This window comes from Scyliorhinus canicula, chromosome 1, assembly GCF_902713615.1.
Source record: "Scyliorhinus canicula chromosome 1, sScyCan1.1, whole genome shotgun sequence".
Classification (NCBI taxonomy): Eukaryota; Metazoa; Chordata; class Chondrichthyes; order Carcharhiniformes; family Scyliorhinidae; genus Scyliorhinus; species Scyliorhinus canicula.
Genome location: NC_052146.1, coordinates 14,232,484 through 14,251,528, shown reverse-complemented (window position 1 = coordinate 14,251,528; position 19,045 = coordinate 14,232,484). Strand labels below are relative to the sequence as shown.

At 51.4% G+C, this 19,045-nt stretch overlaps 1 protein-coding gene across 4 annotated transcripts in view; it reads left to right on the top strand.

Moving 5' to 3' along the window:
* ydjc (YdjC chitooligosaccharide deacetylase homolog) overlaps positions 1 to 19,045 on the top strand; it is a 131,656-nt gene that overhangs the window by 57,528 nt on the left and 55,083 nt on the right. For all 4 annotated transcript variants that reach the window (XM_038811794.1, XM_038811712.1, XM_038811971.1 and 1 more), the window contains exon 3: positions 8,989 to 9,148. In XM_038811794.1, coding sequence (XP_038667722.1) covers positions 8,989 to 9,148 — 160 coding nt within the window. The remainder of the gene's footprint in view (positions 1 to 8,988; positions 9,149 to 19,045) is intronic.

Sequence of the window (19,045 nt, the reverse complement as noted above, 5' to 3'; positions counted from 1 at the left end):
TCCTCCGGGTGCTCCGGATTCCTCCCACAGTCCAAAGACGTTCAGGTTAGGTGGATTGGCCATAATATATTGCCCTTTGTGACCGGAAAGGTTAGGAGGGGTTATTGAATTACGGGGATAGGGTGGAAGTGAGGGATTAAGTGGGTCGGTGCAGACTCGATGGGCCGAATGGCCTCCTTCTGCACTGTATGTTCTATGTTCACATGTGTCTCTAATTTCTTGTTTAATGCCATTCCCAATGGTCTGTATACAACATCCACAAATGGTTTCTGCCCTTGTTGTTTCTCAGCTCTATCCATACAGATTCCACACGGTCGGAGCTAATACTATTGCGATAATTTCCTCTGTAGCCAGCAATGCAACTCCACCGCCTTTTCCTGTTTTGTCTGTCCTTCCTAAAGTGGGCAGCACGGTAGCATAGTGGTAAGCACAATTGCTTCACAGCTCCAGGATCCCAGGTTCGATTCCCGGCTTGGGTCACTGTCTGTGTGGAGTCTGCACATCCTCCCCGTGTCTGCGTGGGTTTCCTCCCGGGTGCTCCAGTTTCCTCCCACAGCCCAAAGATATGCAGGTGAGGTGGATTTGCCATGATAAATTGCCCTTAGTGTCCAAAATTGCCCGTAGCGTTGGGTGGGGTTACTGGGTTATGGGGATAGGATGGTTTAGCTCACCAGGGGCTGGTTTAGCTCACCAGGCTAAATCGCTGGCTTTTAAAGCAGACCAAGCAGGCCAGCAGCACGGTTCGATTCCCGTACCAGCCTCCCCGGACAGGCGCTGGAATGTGGCGACTAGGGGCTTTTCACAGTAACTTCATTGAAGCCTACTCGTGACAATAAGCGATTTTCATTTAATTTAGGGTGGAGGTGTGGACTTGGGTAGGGTGTTCTTTCCAAGAGCCAGTGCAGACTTGATGGGCTGAATGGCCTCCTTTTACACTGTAAATTCTATGATTTGATTCTATATGATTCTAAATACTGAATACTCCTGGATGTTCAGTTCCCATTCAAAGAATACAGCACAGGAACAGGCCCTTCGGCCCTCCAAGGCTGTACCAGTCATGATACCAACTTTGCCAAAACTTTCAGCACTACCTTGTGCCCTCTATCCTCTATGGGGATCCCTCTATCCCCATCCTATCCATGTATTTGTCAAGATGCCTTCTGAACACGGTTAATGTATCTGCTTCCACACCTCCCCTGGAAACACGTTCCAGGTACTCACCACCCTCCGTGTAAAAAAACCTGTCTCGCACATCTCCTCTAAGCCTTGCCCCACGGACCTTAAACCTATGCCCCCTGGTGACTCACCCCTCCATCCTGGGAAAGAGTGCCTGCCCATCCACTCTATCCATGCCCCTCATAATCATGTAGACCTCTATCGGTTCACCCCTCAACCTCCACATTTCTAATAAAAACAGTCTGAATCTATTCAGCCTCTCCACATAGCTAACACCCTCCAGACCAGGCAACATCCTGGTAAACCTCCTCTGCACCGTCTCCAAAGCCTCCACATCCTTCTGGTCGTGTGGTGACAAGAATTGTGCGCAATATTCCAAGTGCGGCCGTACCAAGTTCTGAACATTCCTGGTCACCTTGCAGCCATGTCTCCGTTTTATTGCGAATGCTCCATATGTGAAGGCACAAAGCCTTTAATCTTGTCCTTTTAACGTTAGTTAACCCGCTCCCAATATTTTTTGCTATGCCCCGTTTCAATCTGGCCCTTGGTTTCTCTGCCTCATCACATTTCTTATTCCCCTTTCTGTCTTTTGTTTTTGTCCTTGTTTGCCCCTCCTCTGTCTCCTTGCAAAGGTTCCCATCCCCCTACCTTCTTTAGTTTAAACCCTCCCCAGCCACGAGCAAATACTCCCCCAGGACATCAGTCCCAGTTCTACCCAGGTGTAACCCATCCAGTTTATACTGTACACCATGTCTGTACACCGACTGCACACCATGTGTATTGTTCAGTAAATATATATCCGCAGTAAAACAAAAATGTACGCACACTATGCCTGATCATTTTTGTTCCCCAGAAGTGATATACAACCAAATTGGCTAGTGCTCTTTCACAGCTTTGAAGTTTGGAATTATAGAATGCGCAATCTCTGACTCAAAATCAGCCTCTAACTCCTGCCATTTTAGATTTTATGCAATGTTTTGACTTCACAATCTAGTAGAACTTTTTTGCAGAATGAATAGGACACTTAAATGAGGACTGAAAAGGTACCAAGGCACCACTCAGATGACCTGAAAATCCATCTGATTGTTGTTTGTGGCATCTGGTCTCGCCTTTGCTAATAGCCACTGCCTTTCCAAATGCTTCATTTGTATGTGAAGTGTTGGAAGCCATCCCATAAGATGTGATGACATGTTGTGGTTTTTATTTACATTTCCCACGCAAATCAGTGGATTCAGATCATCACCGTATCAGACCAACGCCTGAAACCTCTTTGAGGAAGTGATATCCAAAGCTCTTTTATGACATGGTTTACTTTTGACTTGTCAAAGGTTTCACACCGTCAAATCCAAAGTTGTAGAGATCCACGGCAAATCCTGGGTATGGATAAGAGATTGGTTGATGGACAGGGAGCAGTGAGTTTTTATTCAAACTGCTTTGTCAGAGTGATGGGAAGTTGAATGGAGTGCCCCCATGTCTCGGTGTCACTTTTCGATTCAGAAACTCACTGCCGCGTGATCAGATTTGCAGATGACCCTCAAACCAGGAGAGAGAGCGCGTAATCAGAAGTAGCTCAGAAGTGGCAGGTGATCTGCCAATCAATGCGTCCCAGCAGTTACTCTAACAGCTGCAGCCTAGTTTTCTTCATCATTAAACAGCTGGGTATTTAAATACCTTGAGACTAAGACACTTAATTGTCCTTATCTGCCTTTTCAAGAATGTTTTCTCCTCCTGCCTGAATTTGTGACTCTGACATTGTGGTTTAAGATGCTTGGAAAAAGAAAGTGAGGTCTGTTCGAGTTCAGCATTAATTTTGAATGACGCTGCTGAATCTGGGTTTCCCGCCTGTGTGACTCGTGCCTCCACCTCTTCCCTCCCCACGCATCCCGGACGTACTCTCTTCCACCTTCTTCCGTCAGGAAAAAGATACCAAAGTTTGAGGTCACGTACCAACCGACTCGAGAACAGCTTCTTCCCCACTGCCATCAAACTTTTGAATGGACCAACCTCATATTAAGTTGATCTTTTCTCTACACCCTAGCTATAACTGTAACATTATATTCTGCAGTCTCTCCTTCCTTCCCTGTGTGCGGTATGCATTATTTGTACAGCATGCAAGAAACAATGCTTTTCACTGTATACCAATACATGTGACAATAATAAATCGAATCAAATCACATCCGGAAGAAATGGAATCACTCTTGGGAATGGTGGTTTCTCCCATCATTTTAAAGAGGGGGTCCAACTCGGCGGAAAACCCGGTCCACACAGTTCATGAATGATGCAGAAATACTGTGGGTGGAACAATAAGAAATCTAGTCGTCTTCAGAAGGGGCTGGTTTAGCTGACAAGGCTAAATCGCTGGCTTATAAAGCAGACCAAGCAGGCCAGCAGCACGGTTCGATTCCCGTACCAGCCTCCCCGGACAGGCGCCGGAATGTGGCGACTAGGGGCTTTTCACAGTAACTTCATTGAAGCCTACTCGTGACAATAAGTGATTTTCATTTCATTTCATTTCACTTAATAGTCAGCAAATGCAAATCGACAAATACAACCAAGGCAGTACTAATTTGATCGTAAATAAAACCAGAAATTGCTGGAACTGCTCAGCAGGTCCGGCAGCAGCAGCAAACTAGCAAAGTGAATATTTTGGGGCGATGATCTTGCATCAGTCAATTCACCTGAACCATGAACTCCCTTTCTCTCCACAGGCGCTGTCAGACCTGCTGAGTGTTTCCCAGTGTCCGATGTCCTTGTCTCAAATTTCCAGCAGCTGCCCTATTTTGCTTTTATACCATTTTGATTAGCAAGATTTTTTTTTCCTGATTTCTATTTTTGCGTGCTGTGTTCAACTTGAGTTATTAATATCTAAGTTGACATTCATCATTGATAAGTGAAACTTTGAAACTGAATGGGTGATTTCGCTCTCTGCCCTGCCCCCACCTTGAGCTCAGGATTTGCTCTCGTCTAAAGAGGTGGTAATCCTTACATTGTAATGTCATTTAATCACAGGGTGCAAAAGGGCTGATCATAATAATCTTTATTATTGTCGCAAGTAGACTTGCATTAACGCTGCAATGAAGTTACTGTGAAAATCTTCTAGTCAGCACATTCCGGCGCCTGTTCGGGTACACAGAGGGCGAATTCAGAATGTCCAATTCACCTAACAGTATGTCTTTCGGGACTTGTGGGAAGAAACCGGAGCACCCGGAGGAAACCCACGCAGACACGGGGGGAACGTGCAGACTCCGTGGGATGCACGGTAGCCCGGTGGTTAGCACAGTTGCTTCACAGCTCCAGGGTCCCAGGTTTGATTCCCGGCTTGGGTCATGTCTGCACGTTCTCTCCGTGTCTGCGTGGGTTTCCTCCGGGTGCTCCGGTTTCCTCCCACAGTCCAAAGATGTGCAGGTCAGGTGGCTTGGCCATGCTAAATTGCCCTTAGTGTCCAAAAAATGTTACGTGGGGGTTACTGGGTTATGGGGACAGGGCGATACGTGGGCTTCAGTAGGGTGATCTTTGTACGGTCCGGTGCAGACTCGATGGGCCGAATGGCTTCCTTCTGGACTGTAAATTCTATGACTCTGCACAAGACAGTGACCCAAGCCGGGAATCGAACCTGGGACCCAGGTGCTGTGAAGCAGCAGTGCTAACCACTATGCTTCCATGCCGCCTTATATACTCTAGGCTTCAACACAGCATTGCTTCTGAGCTGGTCAGCTCTGCAATTGAAAATGGACATCTAGGTAAAACCACAGGACAACTATGGACAAGGAAGGCCAATGTACTCATCTCAGTCCATCTGTCCAGACTGCAGCCAGTTTGATTGCATAGGGGCATTCTTGCACTACGACAGCATAGTAGCACAGTGGTTAGCACAGTTACTTCACAGCTCCAGGTTCAATTCCCAGCTTGGGTCACTGTCTGTGCGGAGTCTGCACGCGCTCTCTGTGTCTGCGTGGGTTTCCTCCGGGTGCTCCGGTTTCCTCCTAGTCCAAAGATGTGCAGGTTAGGTGGATTGGCCATGATAAATTGCCCTTAGTGTTCAAAAAGATTAAGTGGAGTTACTGGGTTACGGAGTGGAGGCATGGGCTTGAGTAAGGTGCTCTTTCCAAGAGCCGGTGCAGACTCGATGGGTCGAATGGCCTCCTCCTGCACTGTAAATTCTATGATTCTAGAGACAGTGCAGAGCCGCAAGGGTCAGTTGTCGGCACATGTTCATGGTCGTAAGAAGTAAATTCCGGACTGGCGCCAGGAACGACACCCATAAGACCGTAAGACATAGGAACGGAATTAGGCCACTCAGCACATCGAGTCTGCTCAGCCATTCAATCCTGGCTGATATTCTCTCACCCCCATTCTCCTGCCTTCTCCCTATAACCCCTGATCCCCTTATTAATCAAGAACCTATCTATCGCTGTCTTAAAGACACTCAGTGATTTGGCCTCCACAGCCTTTCTGCGGCAAAGAGTTCCACAGATTCACCACCCTCAGCTAAACTAAGATGAGTCCCACTAGTTAGTTTCAAACAGAAAAAAATGCAGTTCAATACAAGTCACACCTTTTGCCACCAAAAGGCTTCAGCTTCATCCATTTTCTTTCCTGTTCAACAAGCTACGCTTCTCTGCCTTGACTATCATCGACTATTGTTCTGGGGTCCTGAATATTTTGCCATTTCCGAGCTCCTTCTGGTCATGCTCCCACTTTGGTGTTACTAACAAATCTGATCGCTTTGTCTTGTTATTCTGAATCCAAGAGTGGCCCTGACATTGTGGCCTGGGACACTTCACTCAACTTCCCCTCGCTCTGACATAACAATTGTAATAAGTACGTATCGGTCCCTGCCCACCGGCCAATTTCCTATCCGCACCCAAGGTTCAGCCTGAGGTGTATGTGGTACGGATGACTTGAATTGAGATGAGCGGATTGACTTTCCTCAGCCAGTTACTATGTAAGATGTCCGTTTTTAATTTCAACAATGATCAAATTAGAAACGGTTTTTGTTCGACTCTATAATCAGTCCTGTGTATAAACTTGTGACCAAACAACGTTACAATGAGGGGATTAGTTACTTTTAGTTGAGTGTGAATTCGAAACGAGGTTAATATGGATGCAGGGCATTTGACTTATAAAGTTTAGTTTGTCAATGATGAATGTTAACCAAAATTGATTTAATTTTTGTGTTGTTTGTTGTACAGAAAAATAGCCTTGCTGATCAAATTGATTTTAAATAAAAGTTGTCGGTTCACTGAGTCCGTAGAATCCCTACAATGTAGAAAGAGGTCATTTGGCCCATCGAGTCTGCACCGACCCTCTGAAAGAGCACCCTACCTAGGCCCACTCCCCACCCTATCCCTGTAACCCCACCTCGGCTGCACACCCCTGGTAACTAAGTGGCAATTTAGCACGGCCGATCCACCTAACCTGCACGTCACTGGGCTGTAAGGGGCAATTTTTTTATCATGGCTAATCCATCTAACCTGCGCAGCTTTGGACTGTGGGAGGAAACCGGAGCACAGGATCAGAATCACGGAAAAATACAGGGCAGAAAGAATCTGCACCGCCGCACGAAAGGCACCTGATCTGCCAATCCTAATCCCATTTGCCAGCACTTGGCCTGTTGCCTTGAATGTTGAGACGTGCCAAGTGCTCATCCAGGTACTTTTTAAATGATGTGAGGCATCCCGCCTCTACCACCCTCCCAGGCAGTGTGTTCCAGACCATCACCACCCTCTGAGTAAAGTTTTTCCTCAAATCCTCCCCCCCCCCCCCCCCCTCCCCCCCCATGAACCTCTCGCCTCTCACCTTGAACTTCCCCTCACAAATGACCCTTCAACTAAGGGGAATAGCTGTTCCCTATCCATCCTGTCCATGTCCCTCATAATCACCTGAAGGAAACCCACGTAGACACGGGAAGAACGTGCAAACTCCACTCAGGCAGTCATGCAAGGTCAGAATCAAACCCAGGTCTCTGGCACTATGAGGCAGCAGCGCCTTCGTGATATTTGAGTTATTATAGTGCAAACAAGTTTATTCAGCTAGTCCCTTTATTTGCTTAGTAGAATAACATTCATGGTCAAATTGCTATTTCTCAAAAGTAAAGACAACTTACAACAGGTGCTCTTGAGAACCAGTGCCAGGGAAAACCTACTCGTCCTTCTCCTCACTAATTTACTTGTTGTAGATGCATCTATCCAGGGCAGTATTGGTAGGAGTGACTAATACCCAGTCCTTGTGGAAACAAAGTTTTGTCTTCACACTGAGCAGTCGCAAAAGATGTGCTTATTAGGTGACTTGTAGGAGGCCATACCTGGAGTAGCACCTGGCATATTTAAAAATAAGGTGCCAATCTGGTAATACCACACGCAGAGTGACATGCATGATACAAACAACAGAGGCAGCGTACGATAGCAGAGCTAAACATGCCTACGATCAATAGATCAGATCAAAGCTCTGCGGTCATACGCAGTGGTGGAGAATTAAGCAAGAAATGGAAATGGGGGCTCCATGAAGGTCGCTATTCTCGATGATGGTGGAACCCAGCATCTTGAGTGCCAAACACACGGCTGAAGTGTGCACATGGAGTATCAGGTGGATGACCCATCCCCGCTTCCTGCTGAAGCCTCCGCCATCACAGCTGGTGTGCAGCCAATTAATTCACTCCACGTCATATCAAGAAATGGCCAAGGACACTGGATATGGTTCAGGTTGTAGGTCCTGACAATATTAAATTTAAACAAAAGCTTGTGCATTGTCAAGATTAATCAGCCACGATCTCATTAAATTGGCGGGACAGGTTCGAGGGGCTGAATGTTTGTAATGGGAACGATGGCATTTTAAATGATGCACACATGACTCGCTAGAAAGTGCAACCAGAATATCCTGAAGCTGGGACTTACAGGACTGACCTGTAGCTATTTGATGCAGCAATGGTGTGGATTACATACCGACATGACAAGAAGACACAAAGACAAATCTATGATAAAATTTGGCATGATTTTTGAAATTGGAATAAAGTCCCTCATGTTGGTTAGTACAATAAACTAAAATGAACATTAATGAACGTTGTGTTGTGTGCACAGTTTTGTTCCCCTTGCCTGAGGCATCAGAGACAGTCAAGAGAAGCTTCATTCGGTTGATACCCAGTATGGTAGGATTTTCGTATGAGGAGAAGTTGAATAGGTTGGGCTTGTACTCATTGAAACATTGAGAACTCTCAGGGGCTCGACAGGGTAGATGCTGAGAAGATGTTTCCACTTGTGGGAGAGTCGAGGATCAGAGGGTGTAATCTAAGAGTAAGGGGTCGCCCATTTAAGATGGAGATCAGGAGGAATTTCTTCTCTCGGAGAATAGTGAACCTGTGGAATTCTGTCCTGCAGAGAGGCTAGTTATTAAATACGTCAAGGCTGAGATAGACAGATTTTTAATTGGTAAGGGAATTCGGGATAATGGAGATAAGGCAGGAAAGTGAAATTGCGGATTATCAGATCAGATCAGCCATGATCTCATTGAATGGTGGAGCAGACTCAATGGACCAACGGCCTACCTCTGGTCCTATGTCTTATGAAGGCGTTTTTATTACTTGAGAGGGAATGGCCGTAATATTACGCCCGGATGGAAGGGGGAGGGGCAGTCCTAAAATCGGCTGGCATGGTGGGGTGGGGGTGTCGTGCTTGTTGCCCACCTGCATTCGCTGGAATTTTACCGATGGTGGGATAGGTGTCAGACTTCTCACCTGCCCCTGGGCTAGTTGAGACCCTTAAGTGGCCAATTAATGGCATCTAATCAAATAAAGTTCTCTCTCTCTTTCTCAAACAGAAACAAAGTTCCTCTTGGTCTTCATGCGAACCTTTCTGAGGGTTTGCCTGTCTGTGAGCAACTCCGAATGAGTTCTTCCCTTGTCAACAAGGATGGCTTTTTCCATGGAAAGATGGGAATTAGGGAAGCACTGAAGAGTGGCCATATCAACATGTCTGAGGTACACCTTGATAATGGAAACCTGTTGGCGCATGGGACCAATTTCAAATATGTGCGTGTTTTCGCTCTCTGCATCCACGGTGAGGTGTAGTGGTATTATTACTGGACTAGTGATCCAGAGATCCAGCATATTGCTCTGGGGACCTGGATTTGAATCCCACGATTCCCATGGGAGATGTTGAAATTTGAATCCGATAAAAGTCTGGAATTAAATTCAAAGTCTAATAGAATCATAGAATTTACAGTGCAGAAGGAGGCCATTCGGCCCGTCAGGTCTGCAGCGGCCCTTGGAAAGAGCACCCCACTTAAGCCCACACCTCCACCCTATCCCCATAACCCGGTAACCCCACCCAACCTTTTTTGTTTGGACACTTAAGGGCAATTCTAGCATTGGCCAATCCACCTAACCTGCACATTTTTGGACTGTGGGAGGAAACTGGAGCGACGGACGAAACCCACGCAGACACAGGGAGAACATGCAGACTCCGCACACAGTCACCTCAGGCCAGAATTGAATCCGGGTCCCTGACGCTGTGAAGCGACAGTGTTAACCACTGTACTGCCGTGCCGCCATGTTGACCATTGACGATTGTCATAAAAACCCGTCTAGTTCACTTATGTCCTTTTAAAAAGAAAAATCCTGCCATCCTTACCCCACCCCAGTAAATTCGCAATGATGTGAAAATTGGTGGTGTGGTCAATAGCAAAGAGGAAAGCTTCCGATCACAGGACAATGTAGATGGATTGGTTCGATGGGCAGAACAGTGGGAACTGGAATTTAACACTGAAAAGTGTGAGGAAATGCATTTTGGGACGACTAACGAGGCAAGGGAATACACAATGAATGATAGGACGTTAGAACGTGCAGAGGACCGAAGGGACCTTGGGATTCATGTCCATAGATCTCTGAAGGCAGCTGGACAGATTGATGAAAATGAAAAAATGAAATGAAATGAAAATTAAATGAAAATCGCTTATTGTCACGAGTAGGCTTCAATGAAGTTACTGTGAAAAGCCCCTAGTCGCCACATTCCGGCGCCTGTCCGGGGAGGCTGGTACGGGAATCGAACCGTGCTGCTGGCCTGCTTGGTCTGCTTTCAAAGCCAGCTATTTAGCCTGGTGAGCTAAACCAGCCCCTAATGAGGTGAGATACTTTCCCTTATTAGCCGAGGCATAGACTATAAGAGCAGGGAGGTGTATAAAACGCTGGTTAGCCCACAGCTATATTACCGTGTGCAGTTCACCACACTATAGGAAGAATGTGACACGTCTCAGCCAAGAAGAGAGACTGGTTAGGCTGGGGCTGTATGCCTTAGAGCAGAGAAGGCTGAGGGGGAACCTGATTCATAGTGTCATAGAATTTACAGTGTAGAAGGAGGCCATTCAGCCCATCGAGTCTGCACCAGTCCTTAACCCCATTTAAGCCCACACCTCCACTTTATCCCCATAACCCAGTAACCCGCCACCTAACCTTTTTTGGACACTAAGGGCAATTTAGTATGTCGAAACCACCTAACCTGCACGTCTTTTGGGACTTGTGGGAGGAAACCGGAGCACCTGGAGGAAACCCACGCAGACACAGGGAGAACATGCAAACTCCGCACAGACATTAACCCAAGCCGGGAATCGAACCTGGGACCGTGGAGCTGTGAAGCGACCGTGCTAACCACTGTGCTACCGTGCTGCCCATAGATGGGAGAATTTTTCTCCAGCAAGTTGCTTTGAGTGAAAGGTATGATAGGGCAGTGCTGGGATTCGAACTCGGCATCTGCTGTTTACAAGACAGGCGCTTTAACCATCTGAGCCACAGCGCCGATCATTGTGAAATGCAAACGTATGAGGGATATAGATAGCATAGGAAGGAAGAAGCTTTTCCCTTAGTGTAGTGTCAATAACCAGGGGGCAATTTAGGGTGAGAGACCGGAGATTTAGAGGGGATTTGAGGAAAACGTTTTCACCCAGAGGGTGGTGGGAATCTGGAACTCGCTGCCTGAAAGGATGGTTTAGGCAGAACCCTCACAGCATTTAAGAAGCTTTTAGATAAGGGTTTGAAACGCCACAGCATCCAAGGCTACGGACCAAGTGCTGGAACTTTGGATTAGAACGGTTTGGGTTTTTATTTGCGACAGAGATACGATGGGCCAAAGGGCCTTTCTGTGCAGTAGAAATCTGGGCTGGATTCTCCATTCTGCACACTGTGATCCCGCCAGCGGAGAATCAGTACGCATCTCTACTAGCGCAGGTAGCGCCGCCCAGTTGCATTTGCTCTCCTTTACCATGCTAATGTATGCATGAGGAACTCGACAGATTCCATTGGAATCCTGCTTTCAGGCCGCCATTTTGAGCGAGCGGCCTGGTACCAAGTTCTGGCAGTGGGCCCCCTCTCCTCCACAACATAAATCCTGCGAACGCACGCCCAACCTCCACCTCCCAGCAGGCCGCCTTCCCCCACCCACCTGAAAGCTGAAGAGCAGTCCAGGGAGCTGTGTGCAAAAATCACTGCATTTTCACTTACCTTTCCCTAACATCTGCTGCTTCAGCCAAACGTTTTTAAAACAGCAGCTGATACAAGTGTCAAAAGCTTCCTGAAAAGCCAAGTACACTTCAAAGGGTTTAAAATCACTTGACAGCCTATGAAATTCTAATCTTCTGTTTAAATTCAAACAGCAATGCACTGCGCTCGCCAATGATTGACAGTTTAATTACTCCAGAGGCAGGTGCTTGATGGATTGTTGATCTGTCTTTCCCTTCACGCTTGAATGCATCTCGACTACCCTGCTTTGATGCTAACCGCAATGCTTATAAATACCCTTGCTCGCGAGACGACAACGGCAGTGAAAACTGTCCGAGAGAAGCAAGTGACAACACCAACACCAGACCCATTCACGTATTGCCCTCTGTAATTGTTCTGTAATTTTTTCTCCGGCACCCAAATGTATATGTACTGCCCCACAAACTACCCCCCCCCCACAAACAGATGCCTACTTATGTGTTAAAAATAATATTGCCAATTGTACAGAGTTGCTGTTGTTGAGCGAGCGTATAAGTCACTACCAGTTATTTTATTCTAATTTTTTTGTTTGTTTTTTGTGCGTGTTCCCTTCTCTGCTATATATATTTATATATAATCTATATTTTATTCTGTGTACATAACGGTAAATATACTTTGTTCTAAAACCCAATAAAAAACATTTATTAAAAAAAAACCCTTGCTATAATTGACTTCTCCTCACCACATCAAAAGCAGCTAATTGCTTTCTGCTGTGAAAAGGAGGAAGGCCACCCTTGCGGGTGCGTGCTGTGGAGGGGTGAGCCATGGTGTAGGGGGAGGGGAGTGGGGGGAGGCTTCCCAATAGACTGCACTGACCCCCTTGTACTTACAGCCTGTTAACCAGCCGGAGATGCAATCTCTGATTTACACCTTCCCACCGGCGTGAGTCTGCCCGCTGCTGCCTCCAGCAGGAGATCGGAGCATCGGAACCCGTTTGGTGCCCGGCGCCAACCCCTTTCTCGCCCGACACTCCATTCTACTCCCAATGAGGAAACCCGATACCGGCGTCAGGCAATAGAGAACCGACCCCGATGATCCTATGGCAATGACATTAGGCTGGTCCAGAAGAAGCATGCTCCATGTGAAAGTGTAAATATTGTAAATATCAAATGAGAAAGGGCTGGTTAAAAACTGTGATCTCGATCAAGGGGCGGGATTCTCCGACCCCCCCCGGCGGGTCGGAGAATCCCCAGGGGGGCGGCGTAAATCCTGCCCACCCAACACAAACCACCCTCACCCCACCCACCCAACACCAACCACCCTCACCCCACCCACTCAACACCAACCACCCTCACCCTGCCCGCTCAACACCAACCACCCTCACCCCGCCCACCCAACACTAACCACCCTCGCCCCGCCCACCCAACACCAACCACCTTCACCCCGCCCACTCAACACCAACCACCCAACACTAACCACCCTCACCCCCCCGCCCACCCAACACCAACCACCCTCACCCCGCCCACTCAACACCAACCACCCAACACCAACCACCCTCACCCTGCCTGCCCAACACCAACCACCCTCGCCCCGCCCACCCAACACTAACCACCCTCACCCCGCCCACCCAACACCAACCACCCTCACCCCGCCCACCCAACACCAACCACCCAACACCAACCTCACCCCACCCACTCAACACCAACCACCCTCACCTTGCCTGCCCAACACCAACCACCCTCGCCCCGCCCACCCAACACCAACCACCCTCACCCCCACCCACCCAACACCAACCACCCTCACCCCGCCCACCCAACACCAACCACCCAACACCAACCTCACCCCACCCACTCAACACCAACCACCCTCACCTTGCCTGCCCAACACCAACCACCCTCGCCCCGCCCACCCAACACTAACCACCCTCACCCTGCCCGCCCAACACCAACCACCCTCACCCCCACCCACCCAACACCAACCACCCTCACCTTGCCTGCCCAACACCAACCACCCTCACCCCGCCCACTCAACACCAACCACCCAACACTAACCACCCTCACCCCCCCGCCCACCCAACACCAACCACCCTCACCCCGCCCACTCAACACCAACCACCCTCACCCCGCCCACTCAACACCAACCACCCTCACCCCACCCACTCAACACCAACCACCCAACACTAACCACCCTCACCCCGCCCACCCAACACCAACCACCCTCACCCTGCCTGCCCAACACTAACCACCCTCGCCCCGCCCACCCAACACTAACCACCCTGCCCGCCCAACACCAACCACCCTCGCCCCACCCACCCTCACCCTGCCCACCCAACCACCCTCACCCCGCCCACCCAACACCAACCACGCTCACCCCGCCCACCCAACACTGCCCACCCTCACCCCGCCCACCCAACACCAACCACCCTCACCCCGCCACTCAACACCAACCACCCTCACCCCGCCCACCCAACACTAACCACCCTGCCCGCCCAACACCAACCACCCTCGCCCCGCCCACCCTCACCCCGCCCACCCAACACTGCCCACCCTCACCCCGCCCACCCAACACCAACCACCCTCACCCCGCCACTCAACACCAACCACCCTCACCCCGCCCACCCAACACCAACCACCCTCACCCCGCCACTCAACACCAACCACCCTCACCCCGCCCACCCAACACCAACCACCCTCACCCCGCCACTCAACACCAACCACCCTCACCCCGCCACTCAACACCAACCACCCTCACCCCGCCCACCCAACACTAACCACCCTGCCCGCCCAACACCAACCACCCTGCCCGCCCAACACCAACCACCCTCGCCCCACCCACCCTCACCCCGCCCACCCAACACCAACCACCCTCACCCCGCCCACCCAACACCAACCACGCTCACCCCGCCCACCCAACACTGCCCACCCTCACCCCGCCCACCCAACACCAACCACCCTCACTCCGCCACTCAACACCAACCACCCTCACCCCGCCCACCCAACACTAACCACCCTGCCCGCCCAACACCAACCACCCTCGCCCCGCCCACCCTCACCCCGCCCGCCCAACACCAACCACCCTCGCCCAACCACCCTACCCACCCAACACCAACCACCCTCACCCCACGCTCACCCACCCACCAACACCAACCACCCTCACCCCACCCGCATGCACACCACCCCTCCATTGCACATCCACCTGTGGCACAACGGGCTGGGCTCACACGGTCGCCGATGGAAGCGTGTCTATTGGAGGCCATGGAGGGTGGTGACAACCCGCTCTGCGATGAGCTCTGGGCTCTACATCGTTGGACAATGCCTGACTCATGGCCACAGTACCACCCTCCACCCGGACCATCCACGGTCCCGTCGTCTGTCCGGGGGGGGTGGGGGGGGCACACTCACCTGAGGCGGAGGTTCTATCACCTCTCTCACACACACACACTGGTGCTCACCTCACACCACACTTCCGTACGCATCGGACAGAGCACAAAGGCAGCTTCTGTAGGTGTGAAAATGCTTTTTAAAAAAATAATATTTATTCAAATTTTCAACAACAGAAGAAAAAGAGAAATAACAGTACCCCCCCCCCCGCCCCAATACAGAAGCAATAAATTAACAAAAATAATTAACATGAGAACAAATACACATACCCAATAAAGGAAAAAACAACCCCCCCCCCCCCCCAAACCCGGGTTGCTGCTGAAGTTGACCACCCCCTAATGCTCCGCCAGAAGGTCTAGAAACGGCTGCCACCGCCGGAAGAACCCTTGCACCGTACCCCTTAAGGCAAACTTGACCCTCTCCAGTTTGATAAACCCAGCCATGTCGTTGATCCAGGATTCCACGCCCGGGGGCCTCGCATCCTTCCACTGCAAAAGAATCCTGCGCCGGGCTACCAGGGATGCAAAGGCCAGAATACCGGCCTCTTTCGCCTCCTGCACTCCCGGCTCCGCTGCCACCCCAAATATTGCGAGGTCCCAGCCCAGCTCAACCCTGGAACCAACCACCCTTGACAGCGTCTCCGCGACGCCCATCCAAAAGCCCTCCAACGCAGGACACGCCCAGAACATGTGGGTGTGATTTGCTGGGCTCCCAGAACATCTGCCACACCTGTCCTCTCCCCCAAAGAATCGGTTCAGCCTGGTCCCAGTCATGTGCGCCCTATGCAGCACCTTTAATTGAATTAAGCTAAGCCTCGCGCAGGAGGAGGAGGAATTCACCCTCCCCAGGGCATCCGCCCACGTCCCCGCATCGATCTCCTCTCCCAGCTCCTCCTCCCACTTCTCTTTCAGCTCCTCCACCGAGGCCTCCTCCCCCTCCTGCATCACTTGGTAGATTGCTGAGATCCTCCCCCAACTGACCCACGTCCCCGAGAGCACCCTGTCCTGAACCCCCCCGCGGCGGCAACAGTGGAAACTCCGCCACCTGCCGCCTAACAAACGCCCTTACCTGCATGTATCTGAAGGTGTTCCCCGGGGGGGTGCCGAACCTCCCCTCCAGCGCACCCAGGCTCGCAAACTTCCCGTTGAGGAAGAGGTCCCCCAACCGCCTAATATCTGCCCTGTGCAGCTCAAAAACCCTCCATCACCCACCTACGTATCATTGCCATGTTGGCGGCCCAGTAGTACCCACATAGGTTGGGCAACGCCAACCCCCCCCTACATCCCTACCCCGCTCCAGGAACACCCTCCTCACCCTTGGGGTCTTCTGTGCTCACACAAACCCCATAATACTCCTATTGACCCGCCTGAAGAAAGCCTTGGGAATCATGATAGGGAGGCACTGGAAGAGGAACAAAAACCTCGGGAGGACCGTCATTTTGACAGACTGGACCCTGCCCGCTAGGGAGAGTGACAACACATCCCACCTCCTAAACTCCTCCTCCATCTGCTCCACCAGCTTCGTAAAGTTGAGCCTGTGCAGGGCCCCCCAGCTCCTGGCTATCTGGACCCCCAGGTACCTGAAACTCCTCTCCGCCTTTTTCAGCGGGAGCTCCCCAATCCCTCTCTCCTGATCCCCCGGATGTACTACGAACAGCTCACTCATCCCTCACGTTGAGCTTATACCCGGAGAAGTCCCCGAACTCCCCAAGAATCCTCATCACCTCCGGCATCCCCCCCACCAGGTCTGCCACGTACAACAATAGATCATCCGCGTATAACGACAGCCGATGCTCTCTCCCCCCCCCCCCCCCCCCCCCGCCCACTATGCTCATCCAGTTCCTCGACTCCCTCAGCGCCATGGCCAGGGGTTCGATCGCCAGCGCAAACAGCAGTGGAGACGGGGCACTCCTGCCTCGTCCCCCGGTACAGTCGAAAATTCTCCGACCTCCTCCCATTCGTAACCACACTCGTCACCGGGGCTTCTTACAGCAGCCTCACCCACTTAATAAATCCCTGTCCAAACCCGAACCTCTACAACACCTCCCAAAGGTATCCCCACTCCACCCTATCAAAGGCCTTCTCCGCATCCATTGCTGCCATTATCTCTGCCTCTCCATCCACTGCCGGCATCATTATGGCATTCAGAAGCCTCCGTACGTTAACATTCAACTGCCTCCCCTTTACAAACCCGTTTGATCCTTGTGTATGACCTGCGGCACAAATTCCTCCACGCTCCTGGCCAATATCTTGGCCAGCATTTCGCATCCAAGTTGAGGAGCGAAATCGGTCTATATGACCCACTGAAGGGGATCCTTATCCCGCTTCAGGATCAGTGAGATCAGCACCCCAGACATCGTCGGGGGCAAAGCCCCCCCCCCCCCCCCCCTCCCTTGCCTCATTAAAGATCCTCACTAGCAGCGAAAACTTCTTATAGAATTCACCCGGGAACCCATCAGGCCCCGGCGCCTTCCCTGTCTGCATGCTCCCCATCGCGTTAACCAGCTCCTCCAGTCCAACTGGTGCCCCCAAGCCCCCCACCTGCTCCTCCTCCACTCTCGGAAACCTTAGCTTGCCCAGAAAGTGATCTATCCCTCCCTCCTCCACTGGGGGCGCTGACCGGTATAGTTCCTCATAAAAAGTCCTACCCCTCGCACTTTGTACCAGACTCCCTCCTCCATCCCTAACTCCCCCTATCTCCCTAGCCGCCTCCCGCTTCCGGAGCTGGTGCGCCAGCATCCAACTCGCCTTTTCCCGATACTCATATACCGCCCCCTGCGCCCTCCTCCACTGCGCCTCTGCCTTCCGGGTGGTCCATAGATCGAACTCTGCTTGGAGGCTACGACGCTTCCTCAGCAGCCCTTCCTCCGGGACCTCCGCGTATCTCATGTCCACCCTCACCATCTCTTCCACCAGCCTCTCCCTCTCTCTCTTCTCCCCCCTCTCCCTATGTGCCCTGATGGAGATCAGCTCCCCCCTAACCACCGCCTTCAGCGCCTCCCAGACCACCCCCACCTGCACCTCCCCGTTATTGTTAATTTCTAGGTACCCTTCTATACACCTCCGGACCCGCCCGCACACCTCCTCGTCCGACAGCAGCCCCACCTCTAACCGCCACATCGGCCGTTGGTCCCCCTGCTCCCCCAACTCAAGGTCTACCCAATGCAGAGCGTGGTCTGAAATGGCTATCGCCGATATTCTGCACCTTCCACCCTCTAAATCAACGCCCTGCTCAAAACAAAAAAGTCAATCCAGGAGTAAGCCTTGTGGACATGGGAGAAGAACGAGAATTCCCTAAAACCTTATGAATCTCCAAGGATCCACCCCTCCCATCTGGTCCATGAATCCCCTCAGCACCGGCCGCCGCTGGACTCCTACCCGTCCTGGACCTAGAGCGGTCGAGTGCTGGGTCTAGCACTGTGTTAAAATCCCCTCCCATTATTAAACCCCCTGTCTCAAGGTCAGGAATCCAGCCCAGCATACGCCGCATAAAGCCCGCATCGTCACAGTTCGGGGCGTACACATTGACCAGCACCACCTGCTCCCCCTGGAGCTTACCGCTTACCATCACATATATGCCACAGCTAAATGCCACCACACCCGATGCCACAAACGACACTCTCTTCCCCACCAAAATCGCCGACCCCGGTTCTTCGCATCTAACCCCGAATGGAACACTTGCCCAACCCACCCCTTTCTCAACCTTGCCTGATCCATCACCCTAAGGTGTGTCTCCTGGAGCATGGCCACATCCGCCCTCAGCCCCTTCAGATGTGCGACCACCCGGGCCCGCTTGACCGGTCCATTCAGACCCCTTACATTCCAGGTGACCAGCCGAATCGGGGGGCTATTTCCCCCCCCCCCCCCCCCCCCCCCCGATCAGCCATAGCTCTTCCTAGGTCAGCCACGTGCCCACGTCTCCCGCACGACCCATTCCCCACAGTGGCAAATCCTCGTCCCAACCCCTCCTAAAGGCCTCAGTTCCCCTTCGGCCCTTCCAGCAGCAACCCGGTACCCCCGCCCCCCAG